The 16,173-nt window shown below is 47.0% G+C and overlaps 1 protein-coding gene across 1 annotated transcript in view; it reads right to left on the bottom strand.

Moving 5' to 3' along the window:
• LOC126532460 (probable serine/threonine-protein kinase DDB_G0280717) overlaps positions 1-15,354 on the bottom strand; it is a 47,606-nt gene extending 32,252 nt beyond the window's left edge. Inside the window, exons 1-2 of the mRNA XM_072287687.1 lie at positions 15,307-15,354; positions 9,026-9,211 (exon numbers count right to left, since the gene is read on the bottom strand). Of these exons, the coding sequence (XP_072143788.1) occupies positions 9,026-9,211; positions 15,307-15,354 (234 nt within the window). The remainder of the gene's footprint in view (positions 1-9,025; positions 9,212-15,306) is intronic.
• Positions 15,355-16,173: the final 819 nt, after the last annotated feature.

Below are 16,173 nucleotides of genomic sequence, written 5' to 3'. Positions count from 1 at the left end.
AGGAAGTGTATACGTGCTGAAAACAGTTCGTGTCAAAAACTAAAAGTGAAATAAACAGACCGGCAAGGGACCAACATGTAGAGAAAAGGAATAACCTATGCGTTCAAGAAAGTAAATATGTCACTTCTAAATGTGCCGAATTGAGAATCAGGACATCGGCACAAAGAAAAAAACAAAAAAAAACTCAGATTTCAGCGTGCCCTTATTACCTAAAAATTCGTAAGCTCCATTCAACACCAGCTTAGAGGACTTGTTCGATTAGGTCTCCTTTTTTGCAGCTACGCAGTAATGGGTCCGTTTTATCACGTCTTCACTGTCTTTCTTGATGACCGACGCCGGAATTCTACGGCAGACATCCGTTATCCTTGCCTTGAACCAATTTGGCGTCCACCTCGACCATGTAACACGATCTTTCATATAACGCCAAAGAAAGAAATCCAGTGAAGAGCGGTCGATGACCTAGTCGGTCACTTTACAGGCCCGTGCCTTCCAACCTACAGCACATGAAAAGTCGCATCCAGCCACTTTCCGTTTCGGCTTCTGCTGTGTGTTGGTGTCCCACCTTGTTGATACCAAACAAGTGGAAGACTCGAGAGCGGGACTTCGTTGAGAAACTCATCCACCACACCTTCAAGTACTTCATTCACGTAACGCTGTCCAGTCAGTGTGTGATCGAAGAAGATGGGGCCGATTATAGCACCGGCGTCAGGCACGTACGCAGGATTTTTTTTCGGGGGGGCCCCAACCCAAGGTAACATTTCTATGCAAATGAGGGGGAGGGTACTTTTACTAGTACAAATGTGAATAATGCCCACCATTCGTCATAAAGACGCGTAAACCCGCAAAAGTTAATTGAAATCACGTGTATCTCACAGGTACACCTGCGAGATACACCTCTTCTTTACTTGGCAAACAAAGAACCACATAAAATGGACCCGCGCATGAAAGATACGCTGGAAGAACCTTGCCAATAACAAGTTAACAAGCGAAAGTGCCAAATAAAGATTTCTAGTAGCGTTTTTTGAATTAGCTCTGGAAGAATTATAGAGAAATGTATATTTGCGGAACAATCACAGTTCTTTTGCATCCCTCGTTTACGGCTCTACCAAGTTCCAAAACCGATTCGTGCTGTTATTTGGGAAGTTGCGTAACGATTCGTGGTCCCCAGTCCCGTACAACCGCGTAGAGCGCAGGACGCTGTGGGGTTCTAGACGTACTGAGGCCACCGCAGAAGTTTAGAAAAACACCCCCATTAGCACAGCAAGGAAGTGGATACGTCAAGCGGCTCGATTCATAACAGTATAAGCATCATTCAACACACGGAATTATTCTCAACTTCCGGTGTCGCTTTCTCTACTTCCTTTTAAATAAAAAGACATTGATCCATAAATATTTTCACGAACAATTTTCGCGTTTCCTCCCTGTTTCGCTGTTGCCGTGACTTTCTGCCTTAGTAGATCGCTTAATTTCTCATCTCCTTGCGACTCGTGTTTCCAGTTGCCAATTTTGCACGAAAAGTGCTGTACAATTAGGGAAAAACCAGACGAGTTAACGAGTGACAGTCATATTGCTTATGGGTTTAACGGTTATTGCTGGGTCTGATGATGGACGCTGTTTCGCAATATCTAATTTTCCATCTTATCTAACCCATATCGCGGATATATGGTTCAGAAGATCTGCCAGAGTCGTGGCGAGCCGTCGCTCGAGGAAATAATGAAGCAAAAGGAAAAGTTCAATGCAACTGACAGTTTCTCCGTCAACAACTCGTTCCACGAGCTTACAGAACAGCTGACTATTAACCGAATCCCTTTCCTGGCCCCTGGATCAGTTTAAATAAGGAAGGTTGAACTAACGAAGCAACAGCGATGCGCGTGATCGTTGAATAGATGGTCAAATAAAAATTGTGTTTGGCATTATAAACAAAATAAAATATTATAATTAAAACAATAAACTACGCCCTGTCTGAGTTCATCTTGAGTTAGTAGCGCGGGCACCGAATCGATCAGAAAACTGGTCTGCACACCCCAGGAGATGCCGATAACTACCGCCATCCAAAAGGAGTGCAAAAATTGACGACCATTCCACTCTGAAGTTTGGAATGGCAGCGAAAGCTGACGGCAGTCAAAGCTCTCAAACGAAAAGCAAAGTGTTTCACCTCCGCTGCGGGTCGGCCTGAAGATAATGCTATATCGGGCCGAACCGCGGCAGAAGTGAAGCAGGCGTTAAGCACCCCGCATACGTGTGCCGATCCCGAAGATTGTGCAACACCGGGCCGACCCCCGGCGGAGGTGATGCAGGCATTAAGAACTCCCCATACGTAGGCCGATTCCAAAGATATTGCAATACCAGGCCCACCCGCGGCGGGGGTGAAGATGCCGTTAAGCGCTCGCCATACATAGATCGATCCCGAAGGTAGTGCAATGCCGGGCCGACCCCCGGCGGAGGTGAAGCAGGCATTAAGAACTCCCCATACGTAGGCCAATTCCAAAGCTATTGCAATACCAGGCCCACTCGCGGCGGAGGTGAAGCAGGCGTTAAGCGCTCGCCATACGTGACTCTATCCCGAAGGTAGTGCCATGCCGGGCCGACCCCCGGCGGAGGTGAAGCAGGCATTAAGAACTCCCCATACGTAGGCCGATTCCAAAGATATTGCGATACCAGGCCTCCCCGCAGCAGAGGTGAAGCAGGCGTTAAGAGCTCCCCATACCTGGGCCCGTCCCGAAGACTCCGAAGGGCGCGTTGTAGGTTCCCGAGTCCAAAGGGGTATGTGCCATTGATCTTGGACCCTTTCTTCACTATCACCATGCAGGACCGGCCCACATGATTTTTTCTGTGAACAGACGCCGAAAAAAACTACAGAAGTTAGTCATACACTGCTTTCTCTGTAAAAGACGGCAAAATGTTGACCGCCAAGTAGATTGATTTGGCGACGCTTTAGAAATGTGTGTGAGGAGTGGTGGCGTGGGTTGAGGGGGGGGGGGGGGGGTATGCAGCTTGATTTCAGGGGTGGGGCCCGGTTCCCCCGGGGCCCCACCCCCGTGCCTACTGGGTACGTGCCTGACCGGCGTCAATTCTGAACCTCACATTGAGCGACCAATGGTATTGGTGCCAATTGTGCTTTACCTAGTGTAGATTGGAGTTTCTGTAATAGTGTGCATTATGTAAATGTACCTAGGTGTTTCTGCGAAAATTAGCTTCATCTCTGCACTTGATGTTGCTCAAAAAGTCCAGTGACCCATCGGCTTTTGCGAGGGCTTGATTCGGTAAATCTAGATAATTCAACAGGTCCTAATCTTCCAACATCTCCTAAGCATTGGTGCTGGTTAAGTTGGTACAGGTGAAAGGCCGTCGTTCAGTATCCTCCATAGTGATAACCTGAAAATTGGTACTTGGGAGCCAACGTCCTGCATGTTAGCATGAGGATTTCAAGTCATAAATGCTAGAACATCCGTGCGTAGGCTAGGGCTCAAAGATGGAGTCCTCCACCTCTGTTTCTTGAAGCTGCCTGTTTGTCCCACGTTTTCATAATTTCTGATGATAGTCGAAGCGTTTCGTCTACCTCCACTCTTCCATGACTCGTATATGTATTTGTGGCCTTCCTCTTGTTGCCATTTGCCGATCCCAAGGCGAGGATCATGTATACCTCCTGCTCATTAGAGAAAGACATGGCGACTGGGACGAAACAAGACACACCTTTAACCTTTACACTGACGTCGTCAATTCGCTATTGTAGTGATAGGTATTGTGGCAAAAAGAAAACATCCGTACACTTTATCTACGCTAAGACAACAGCTATCACAGCTTGCTTCCAACTAACACACTTTATCTACGCTAAGACAACAGCTATCACAGCTTGTTTCCAACTAATACCAAGCGCAACGTGTTGCTTCGGCCGGAGCACGGCAGATAAAGCAGTAGCTCGATCACGATTTTTTGCGTTACTTCTTTTACTTCGTTCTGGTTAACTCAGAGGGAGCCTGTTCGAGGTCGCTGCTTTATGATCAGGGCGGGAGCGCAGTCACGTAGTATTCTCCAGATTTCGAGGTGTTTACTTATCAGTCGAAAAAAACTTAGTACGCAAGTAGTTCTTCGCCGAAAATACCGCAGTTAGATGTCCCCAATAAGGCCTTCAAATGCCTTATTGACTCTGATATTGAGCATAGTATGTCTCGAGTTAGATAATTAATTACAATTACGTTATTAAATCTCAGTAATGAAACATTACTGGCAGCTACTCCACTGTGCTGTATACAATATGCACTAGGTTTTCTTCGAGTAACGCATTGTTCGTTTATTGAACCTTAGTGCATGATAATTGGGACACCCTGTATGTATTTATGACCTTTGCATGCAACTAACGAAGTTTCCGACCCTAGAAACTGTTGTAAATTATAAATGTCTTTTTTGTTCATCATTCGTTAGCATTCCTTACTGGAATGTGAAGTAATACCGAGACACACATCATTTATGTACATTTCACCCGCCATTGATAAAAGACTCTGCCGAAGGGGTCACTGAAGACTATAGGTTTTTTTTTTTTCAAAGTGAAAAAGTTCGGAAAGCAACTTGAAGCGTTGTGAACATACATCAACATATTCATTCTCTACGCACAGGATATGCATACCTTTAGAAATAATTTTTAATTGTCTTCCTCAATCTCTTTCAAAAATATGGACGTTGCGGACGTTGTTGGCACCAAGAACGTCCACACCAACAATGATGCAGATAGCTATTAGTCCCAGTAAAATTTCAAGTGAGACGTCAAGGAAAGTTAGAAGAAACGTGAAATGATGTGGGTGGCAAAGCGCTGGTAATGGCACATTGGGTGTGTGGGGGGAAGAGGGGGATTCGGCATCGCCCGGACGGGGCTCAGCACCCCCTCCCGGAAAACTCCGGAGGGGGCTCAGGCCCCGGAGCTTCCTCTTACGCTAAAGCTAAAGCTTCCTCTTAAGATGCTTTAGCTCGAGTGCTCCGATCTAAATACATGTAAACAGAGAATTCGTTTTTCTCGGCAACCACTGCATCAAATTTACCGAGATCTATTGCATTCAAAAGAAAAACTTAAAATCTAGTGACTGTTGGTTTCGAATTTTTGAGTAGGTCGTCAATTTTTTATTAAAAATTTGCAAAAATCAAAACTTTTCATATAACGAGACCTTCAAGTTTACAACTCTGTAACTCACCAACGAAAACTGATAATACAATTCTGTAAATTGCATCTAATAGTACATATAAAGCGGACAAAATTGATATGGTACACATGAAAATAAAGAAAGTTAGTAATATGGAAATATAGCTTTTGCGGCACCTTTGTAACCAACGTAACAAATTCACGTAACATGTGAAATGACATATCGAACTTGTCCGCTTTGAATGATCTAATGGATGCCGTTTACTGAACCGCGATATCTGTTCTTTATGTAGAGCTATAAATTTGTAAACTTCGTGCTTCTATATTGTTCAAACGGCCGAATATTTGAAAATCTGTTTAACAGTATTCAAGCCCTAAATCGAATTTCCGCTTCCAACAGTCACTAGAATTTAACTTTCTCTCTCAAATGCAACAAATTTAATTAAAATCGGTCCAGTGGTTATCTCAAAAAAACGTTTTTGCGTTTTACATGTATTTGAGTAGGCCGGGTCGGAGTTGGGCCCAAGCTAAAGCTTCCTTTAACGGTTGCTACCGCTACCACTGAGTGCAGCGGTTGTTTGTCGGCTCGAAGGGAGAGTCTTTGTTCTCCTGTCAAAGTCGCCGTCGGGCCTCGTCGCCGTCCCGATGGGTGCTGGTGAAGAGGTTCCCTCGTTGGAGGTACCCAAAGAATGCACATCGCCGTTTTGCGACGCAACAATGAGTTACCCAGTGTGCGTGCTGTGCTTCGGCTGCCTCGTAACCAGTCATATGATGGTGTTCTCATTCGAGTGTCATTGAGCGTCATCGATTCCCACCCGCCCGGCGTTGCGACGATGCTCTGCAGCTGCCCGATATGTATATTGACTCGGTGAGCCTGGCAGCGACGCCGATAGCGACGGTGGATTGATACGTCGGATACTTTACAAGGCTGAGTTTTATGCACAGCCTCATGGTGATGGTTTTAGGGTTAACGTGGCATCACACGAAATCTACAGGAGTGAGTTTTTCGTCTACATTCTGGTCTTGTGACATCTCAATGGCTGCTGCTTGGTCCATGGCGTCGAGACGCCCAGTCGCGTTTGTTCCAGCCACCGGCGAGGCACTGGCGGTTAGGGTTACCAAGGCCATTTGTACCGCAGATCCAAGAAAAAGAATCCGATACGGGAATGCACTGCTCTGGCTTAGACTAAATGAGGTCTATGAGGTGCCGGAACACGACCGTATTCATAAGAAGAGTTGAGCGTCGTATGATATTATTGTATTATATTATTGTCGTATGGCAGTAAGATATTTTGGGCGAAAATATCGGAGCTGTAGCGAGGTGTCATGTTAAGATGATGATACTGCTGAATGAACAGGCGAAACTTGACAGCTAGCATGTTACACGACAGATTCGCCAAGGGAAGAACATGGTCTGCGCTCGGGATATCAAAGCATGAGACTACAAAAATCTGGCGCAGGTCGACTGCTGATGGTTAACGGTTAAGTAACAAAATCCCTGGATGCTGAACAGGAAAAAACTCATCGGCGATTACCATACTCCCTAAGGCGAAATTTGAGCGCGCCTCTAAACGCGTTTTTATTTCGGGCTATGTGGAGACAATGAATTTTAGGGCAAAGAAAGGTAGCGGCCGAACCGAAGGTAGAAGGGTGAAAAGCGCCGTGGTCTCGTGACGCGACGAAATATAGGCGAATGTCGCGAAGGGTAACGTGCTGTCCCGATCACTGTGGTAGCAGAGTCGGCAATCGTCGAAAATCTCGCCTTTTACACACAACTCATCGAAAGTTCCAAAATAATTGCTGGTGCCGCGTGGCTTCTAGAAAGCTCTATACAATTCGCGTCGCGCCTGCGATCAGATTACAATACAACCGCAAGCCATGACAATCGAAACAAGCGCGAACGAGACCAAACCAAGCAAACCAAACAAGTGCGAGCCTGAGCTGACGTGAGCAGAGGGTAGTACGAAACGAGTGGTCTGAGACCATTTATGATTAGGCATCGAGTGGTTGGGCGGGTCCGCATGACACCAGTTTCTCGCGCGCCCGTCGCTGAAGGGGCCGCTCCCACTGCTCTCAGCCGTTCGCGGCTCGCGCCTTTCATATCTCGCTCTGTTTTCGCTCGTTCATCTTTCGCCATGCTCATTCCCTCGGCTATGTCGCCGACGCTCACCGCAGGAACGACTGCCTAAGGGCTGTGCTAAAAAATTGCGGTTCGGTTGAGGTTCGAGTTCAACGCGTTCCGATTTCGTTCCGGTTTGGACAAATAATCTTTAATGGTTCGTGAACCAGTTTTTAGCACCGAATTGATTCGTGAACAGGTTCGGCGCTGCAAATTTTATCTTGCCTCATGAAGACACGCTGAACAGTGCTATTGATTCGTACGTGCCGCACATGCGAAAGTTTTTCCAGTTGGCGGCAGAAACGGACACTCTGGCACATGGGAGACAGATATCACAACAAATATCAACACAACTTGGTGTTATAAAGTGTTACAGTAGGCATACACATGTTAGGCAGTGGCGTCGCAACAGTGTCCGCAACTGATGTAGCAGATTTCCTTACATGACGTCATCCTCCATCACGGAGCACCCCAGCAACTTATCACTGATCACGGCCGCACCTTGTTCTTCCCGAGTAGTTGAAGACCTACTTCGCTCCAGCTCCGCCGAGCACAAGCTTTCCACCGCCTACCACCCGCAGACAAACGGACTGACGGAGCGGCCGAATGGTACGTTGACAGAAATGCTGTCTATGCACTTTTTTACCGACCGCAGTGATCGAGACAGCACGTTACCCTTCGCGACATTCGCCTATAATTAGTCGCGTCACGAAACCGCTGGCACTTTTCAGCCTTTTGCCTTCTGTTCGGCCGCCACCGTTCCTTGCCCTTCAACACACTGCTTCCTTCCGCGACGAACACTCCAACTGAATATGCTCAAGACGTCTTCGCCCGGGCTCGCATGGCAAGCCAGATTTCCGGCTTTCGGCTCACTAAGGCCGCTCAGAAGATCCGGTACGGCAGTCGACATAGGGACGTCCGATTTCTCTGGCTCCGTTGTCCTCCTATGGACACCATGCCACCGCGTCGGCTTGTTTGAAAAGCTGCTGCCGCGCTAGACAGGGCCCTAAACGATATTGCGTCAGCTTGCCGATATGAACTGCGAGATCACTCCGCTGGACTTGCGCGTCCCCATGGACTTTGTGCATGTGTCCCGGTTGAAGCGTTACTTTGCCGTGAGTTCACCTCCCTTATTGGTGGTGCCGAGACGGCGCCTTTACAGGTGGGGTGTTACGGTACGGCGCAACCAAGAGTGACGCCAGTCAGCAGACGACGATCTGACGTGTAGAGGTGGAATCGGTCTCGACAGCCGTCTTGTTTATGCATTTATCTCTCTCTTGTAAATATTGTAAATACATCTTTATATGTGACTTATGAAACGTAATGATATGCATGTGATCCACAGAAATCAGACCCTTCGATCGATTCCCCTTCTATATAGTTATCAGATTGTGAAAAAGTGGGTAGGAGTCCTAAATAGCGTGTTTATCTTCAGCGCACCAACAATGCGTTCAGCTTCGTAATATCTACGTGTAAAGTCCCTTACAAAAGTGTCCATTAGCAAATGTCTTTGGATTTATACAATCAAAATATTTATGCAACTAGCGGTTTCATAAAACATTGCTTGGAAATTGATTCCGCCTTGCCAATGAAAGCTTACACGATTTTATTCTGTGTAGCTGCTGCAGCTTTTCGTGGAAAAACGCTGAAAGTGACTCTGCACGGTAGGGCACGTGCTAAAAAACAAGTTAGTGTTGTAGTTCGTCTCTACATCAGCTTATGCGTCACGCCGGCGGAGCTGCGGTAGGCATTGTTACCATGTTATGGAGGCCGACCAAATTGTCAACCATATCGCGGACGTCCTGGTACGTGATGACCTGCTTGCTGAGCTTGACGAGGAATTCTTGTGCGTGGAGCACCACCTCTTCCTGGCAGAAGTGCGACAGCGGATCGCGCATCAGCGACACCTTGCTCTCGCGCTTGATGAAGAAATCCAGCAGCACTGAGGCTGTCTTCGGAATCTGAAAATCAGCAGGCGCACTCCGTTAAACCTGGCCGCTTTCTAAACGTGAGGACATCACCACAGAAAGCCTCCCCAGTGGCGCTTTTAGGGAATCCTGGAGGCACCTATCAATGGATGGCTGCACTAACGGCTGCGTGCGTGTGGTGCCTCCTGACGTTTTTCTTCACTGCACTCAAAGAGGCAGCTGTGCATGAATGTCACATTCTACCGTTATTCCGAGTGTTATTTTATTGCGATAGCAGTTATATGGACGCTCCAGGGGCATTTCTGCTGCCGGCGTTGTATTCGCCATGAGGTTTCGTATGAGGGAAAGCGTGGGAGGATGAGCCGGCGAACGCGGTTCAATCTCGCGTCCGCGAGCGACAAACGCGGCCAGGATGCGTGCCTTCTGCTGTGGCTTCGCGAGGCATGGGGGGGTCAGGCGAGGCAGAAGGGGCGTTCTTCTCTGGCTGCTGCTCGGGTGCCTCGATCGCCTCGGCGCTCGCCGTTCCATACAGACTGGAGACAACCGCGTCGTCTACTGCGGCATTGGTCGCGCGAATCGCGGACGCCTTAGCAGACGCCTTTGGCGGACGCCGTAGGGACGCGTTGCCGGCGCTCGTGTGTCGTGCAAACGATCTGCGACGTGGCCAAAGTGCGCGCTCACGCGGGCCTCAACTTCAAAGCGATCTGCGATGTTTCCAGTGCGCGCGAAGTGCGGGTAGCTTCGTATGCGCTGTGTTTTCGACGTTTCATTCGCGCTGAAGTGAAAGATGCGTGAAGGTCAATTCGCTTGCTGCTGCCGCGATTCCTCACTCCAGAATTTTGACGAGTTTCAGCCCCCATGGAGCGAGATGTGTTCATGTTTAGATGTGCGATCGTGACACCGTGCTGGGTAACTTATTAACCGCATGTATTCGCATGTACTTCCTAGGTAACCGCATGTATTCCTAGGAAGAGGGGCAGGTACCCTTGCCGGCTTACATCCGTATAGATGACAGGAATGTGTGCGCCGATGCCAGAGATAGTACAATACCAGGCATGCGTTCCCAGGCACGTACACTGGGCGGCTTACGTCTGTATAGGCGACAGGAATGTGTGCACCGATCCCTGAGTTACTGTAATAGCAAGCTGTAAAAGAAACAATATAATATATATATATATATATATATATATATATATATATATATATAAGCGCTTTACAATATATATATATATATATATATATATATATTTTGTAAAGGGCACTTAGTGTAGCAATGTGGCCTTCATGCGCTTCTGTGTTTACGTATGCAGCCAACTTAAGCAGCTTCGCTGTTAATCTGTCCCCATATGAATTCTGCCCGAACACAGCGCCGCACGTACCGTAATATATAGCACGCGTTCAGATACCTTAATGTATAGACAGTATACTTTCGCACTTATGCGTGCATTCGGTTAGAAATTTCATGGACGAAGCAAGGCAAGCAGAGCACTTATATACCATGTATCACGTGAGTGTAATCCCATGGTATGCACATGTGTGCCAGTGTCCACAAGTCGTGCAGTTTTTTTTTTCTCTCTTTGTTTCTTATAACGGTGCAGACCTTCCCCACGTGTTGTAGCGCTGAAAAGGTTACCATCGGAGTAAGCGGACAAGAACTGCAGGTGGTGAACGAAAATATTTCGAGCTATTTATGGCGCGGTCGTTTTGAAGTTACGGAACGAAGATGTCACTAAGCTTCTCGGTGCGATGCCTATAGCGATCGAGTGCTTATGGTTCGAGGTAAGGGGACACTGACTGCCACGGGACCCGTAACCATCTCGTTCAAACCAGAGATCTCGTTAAGCGAATATATCGCGGCCCAAGCCTTTTTCATGGGTTGTGTATTTCTGCCCATTGAAACACTCTTACGACAGTCCGATGGAGCTCTCGCAGCATATATTCGAATAAGAATGGCACATGCGTTAATGGAGCATGCAGGGAAGCAAGCTTTGCGGGTTGATCCCGTCTCATGGCAACTGTGAGAAGCGATAGAGCCCTGGGAAAAGAATGTTTCTCTAGTCAATCTACGCCTTCAGATTCCACGTCGAACTTTCGATTTTGTGCACGGCGCCAGCTTTGACGAACGTTATCCGCCTTGGAAACCTGTCAGAATTCTGGCTACGATACATTATAAGTATATTTATAATATTACATTTGTTACATGCACTATAAAATAAATTTGGAAAATAATATAATGAATGCCAATAAAAGCAGAGAAGAAAATGGTGACATAGTTGCATTTTCGCAGTGAGTGGAAAAGAAGTTATCTTGAAGGAACAACTGAACCACTTACTTCTCGCCCATTCCACATAAATCAGCAGCTACAAGAAAGACAAATACGATGTTCCAGATAAGAATGCTTCAAGTAACATGCAGGTGGCGAGAAGAACAGCCTCGTGGGGAAAGGGAATTGACCATTATTAGTGGCAACTCCTTGGGAAGCTATGTTCAATACAATAGGTTTTTTTTCTGAATTTTGGTGTGTTCTTCTCATAAAGGATATACGATCTAGTTCAATAAAACTATGCGGCAACAGTGTCGCACAAATAACGCACTGCGGCGCTCATTACCATGCAGCTGGATGCTCTACAGGGCCTCATCCTGTCATTGTTGCATCACGACACGAGTTGCACAAGTCAGGCGGGAGAAGCTAAAAGCGCTGATGAAAAGCAAGTTGCTTACCCTGGGGAAAAGCGACACAAGCGTCTTCACCGACGCTTTGTTCTTGTCCAAGACTGAAATATCAAGAGTATGCGTAGGATCACTAACATATCCTCCTCACAAATTATGTGCGCTTCAAAACTACCGTCAGCATAAACTTAGTAAGGCCCTTTTATGCGTAGTTGTAGTATTCTTCGCTAAGCTGTTTTGAAAAACTACCAGGAGGAATAGGTGCGTGACTGCAAGCTTATCACAAAAATATCGAATAATGCGCAATAATCTTTGAGCGATTCTGCAAAGGAGATGAAAACACCGTTTCCTACGCCGCCTGCTCACATGACGATAAACACGTATCATCGCTCATCGGCCGAGTAACTTAGTATTGGCCGTTTTTCGTGCCTCTTGCGTTGTACTGCTCCACTAGTTTTACGCTTTACGTGCGTATGTGCACGCGTGTGTGTGCGCACGGAAGGGACACTGAAGCATTATGTTTAAGCTTTATTTTCTCCTTTCACCTTCAGCTTATCGATTCCTCTTAAATGAGGGACCGTGATCGCGATGCCCTGCCTATCAGTACCTCTCCCAAGCCTTTCTTTCTTTAGAGCGATGCTGTTAGTCTCCAGTTAGTCGAAATTTTTTGAGGCGCGCCATCACGGAAATAAATGCCGTCACCGATTAAAGCAAATGCTTTCAGCTATTGAACCGAAAAGTGCAGACATTCTCTGGTATCAGGCATACAACGTACAGCACAGCATTCGTTTCAATGAAGAACAAGCACCAAACAAGCATCCAAATCGTAGCATTGAATTGACCTTGTCCAAACAACATCATTGATGATATCATAAGAAACCAACAAACAATGACGCCAAGGACAACACAGGGAAAATGCCTTGTGCCTAATAAATGAAGTAAAGAAACGATAAATAAATGTAAATGAATGTGGATAAAAAAACAACTTGCCGCAGGTAGGGAACGATCTGACAACCGATGCTCTACCAACTGAGCTACCGCGGCGCCGTTTCCTTACCCCCTTTCTTGGGTATGTATTTTTTAGCAGAACCCTGGGTGTGTTAGCCAGCGCCACCACTCACAGACCTTGGCGACGGATGTTGAACATACTTTCTGCTGCAGGCGTCACGAGAACGTGATCTTTTTGGGTGAACGCAACCGGTCAATAAATCCACACATGCTACATGAGGACATCGATGTTGCGGGATTCGAGACCCTCGTTATGTAATAAACGAGAAGGGGGTTAAACTGAGGGGCCCGATTTTTATTAGTCATATCATATGACGTCTACAAACACCGTTACCAAGGACAACATAGGGGAAATCAATTGTGCTTAATAAATGGAATAAAGAAACGATAGATTCATGGAAACCAAACTGGATAAAAAAACAGCTTGCCGTAGGTGGGGAACAATCCCACAACCTTCGTATTACGCGTGGGATGCTCTACCATTTCAGCTACCGCAGTCCCGTTTTCCCATCCATTTTCTTGGGTATTTCTTTCCTACTAGATCCCTCGGAGCGTTAGCCAGCGCCACCACTCACAGACCTTGGCGACGGATGTGGAACATCCTTTCAGCCGCAGGCGTCACGAGAACGTGATCTTTTTGGGTGAAGGCAACCGGTCAAAAAACCCTCACATGCTACCTGAAGGCACCAATGTTGCCCGATTTGAGACCCTCGTTATATAATATTTATTTATTTATTTATTTATGTATTTATTTATTTATCCCTACCCTCAGGGCCAGAGGCATTACAGAGGGGAGTGGAACACAGGTTTTGTTCTCTTAATACAATGTTATCTAAAGAGATGAGATAAAAGCGGGAAGCAACAAAAATTCAAGCAATTGACCGATAACAAATATAATTACGTACTTGGTTAATTACATTGCAATCACTTCTGTTTAAAGCATTATGGAACTGGAAATAATGAGCAATGGACGTGACTGATCCCGGAAGGTGGTTCCAGTCCTGTGAGGTGTGGCGTGCAAATGATTGATAATATGTTTGGCTTAAGCACGACATTATTACCACCTTTCTTGCATGATCAAAGCGAGGGTAAATGTATGGAGGAAGAATAAGGTCATTGTGCAGGGCGGGACTGTAGTATATTTTGTGGAAGAGACATAGGCGATAAAACTTGCGGCGACAGGCGAGTGACGCAAGATGTAGACACTCTTTCATTAAAGTGACACTGGCAGTACGACTGTACTTGCTTAGAATAAAGCGGACAGAGTTATTTTGGACGAGCTCGAGGGCAGAGGTTAATATTGCAATGCTCGGGTCCCAGATGGAAGATGCATGTTCGAGTTCTCTTCGGACTACAGATTTGTAAAGGAGGAGTTTTAAAGTAACAGGAATAGATGAAAAATTGCGCCTGAGGTAACCTAACGAGCGTTTTGCATTGCTAATTGTTTTGCTAATATCAAGAGATGAAGTAAGAGAGGAAGTTATGAGGACACTTAAGTAGCAATAGGATGTTACGGATTCGAGAGCGGAATTCTCTAGCAAGTAGGAAGTGGGACAAGAAGTTGTACGGTAGATACGTAATACCTTACATTTCGTTGTGTTGCGTTCCATCAGCCAGGCTTCACACCAGGTAGATATACAGTTGATATCGTTTTGAAGGATCGTAACATCATATTGGTGAATAATGTATCGGAAGACTCGGAATAATTTCTCGCAATAATTTCTCGGAATGAGAGGAAAGGGGGATAACCGAGGAGCTGGATTTTTATTAGTCATATCATAACAAGCCAACAAACACTGACACCAAGGACAAGATAAGGAAAATCACTTGTGCTTAATAAATGAAATAAAGAAACGATAAATTAATGGAAACGAAGTGGATAAACAAGCAGCTTGCCAAAGGTGGGGAACGATCGCACAACCTTCGTATTTCGCGTGCGATGCTGTACCAATTCAGCTACCGCCAGTGCGGTTTCCCCAACCACTTTCTTGGGTATTTGTTTCCTCGTAGATCCCTCGGAGTGTTAGCTAGCGCCACCACACACACACTTTGGTGATGGATGTGGAACATCCTTTCAGCCGCAGGCGTCTCGAGAACGTGATCTTTTTTGGGTGAAGGCAACCGGTCAAAAAACTCAAACATGCTACGTGACGGCATCGATGTTCTCAGATTCGAGACCCTCGTTATGTAATAAACGAGAAGAAAGGGGGTCAACCGAGGGGCCCGATTTTTATTAGTCATATTGCTACAAGCGTGTGGTATTTGATTGTTTGAACAAGGCGCGTGGGCGCCATCACTCAAGAAAAGAGGAGGAAGGACGAACTGGCCTCGCGCTGTGAATTAACCGGTCAGCGCTGCAACCGCTGTTGTAAATATAAGCTGTAAATAGTTGCTCGTCTTACTGACTCGTCTTTCGCGTAACATTGTGGTGCAGGTGGAACGTTACCCACCCTCACCACGGAGCTCCGAAGCGGCCGCACCGTGGTCTTCTCAGTCATGCTTTCCGGTGGAACCACCCAGTCACCACCTACACCTGCGGCGCCAACCACAACGTACCTTACGGTTCCTAGCCTCCGTGCTCCTGGGACATTCTCCGCCCAAAATGACGTTTACGTCGACAACTGGCTCAGCATGAATGAACGTGTTAGCCAAAGCCACCACTGGGACCTTACCGTCATGCTTGCCAATGTGATCTTTTATCTGGACGGGGAACCACGTGTATGGTTTCGCACCCATGAGATGGAGCTCTCCAGCTGGGACATTTTCAAAGAGCGGCTTCGCGAGCTATTTGGCAACCCGTCAGGTCGCCAACAGGCTGCGCGAAAAGAGCTTGCCACACGTGCCCAGTCGTCGACCGAATCGTATGTCTCCTACATACAAGAAGTGTTCGCGCTTTGCCGGAACGTCGACGAGCACATGACCAAGCTTGACAAGGTGGGCCATAACTAAAATGCAACGCGGAGGACGCCTTCAAATTGTTCGACTATAACGACGTTTCTACCGTCGACGCCATCGTCAAAGAATGCCGCCGCGTCGTCGCACAGTTTCCCCGGCTCCTAAACACCCCTGCCACGTCCTCTTGCTCCGCTCTTACCGCCGCACGACCATTTCAAGAGAACGTCACACGTATCGTTCGCCGTGAGATTGAAGCGGCGAGTGCGGCCCCCCTTCCTCCACGACCCCCTGACGGTACCTTTGACCAAGCGGCTCCCACTACTTCCGTTATTCAAGCAGTTGTGCGGCAAGAAATTGAAAACCTCGGCGTCCCTACCGCCTGCACTGTCTGCCGATCTGATCCCCAGACCACTCAATCCTGC

Source organism: Dermacentor andersoni, chromosome 4 (genome assembly GCF_023375885.2).
Source record: "Dermacentor andersoni chromosome 4, qqDerAnde1_hic_scaffold, whole genome shotgun sequence".
NCBI lineage: Eukaryota > Metazoa > Arthropoda > Arachnida > Ixodida > Ixodidae > Dermacentor > Dermacentor andersoni.
The sequence above is the reverse complement of the archived record's forward strand: the minus strand, read 5'-3'. Positions and strand labels throughout refer to the sequence as shown.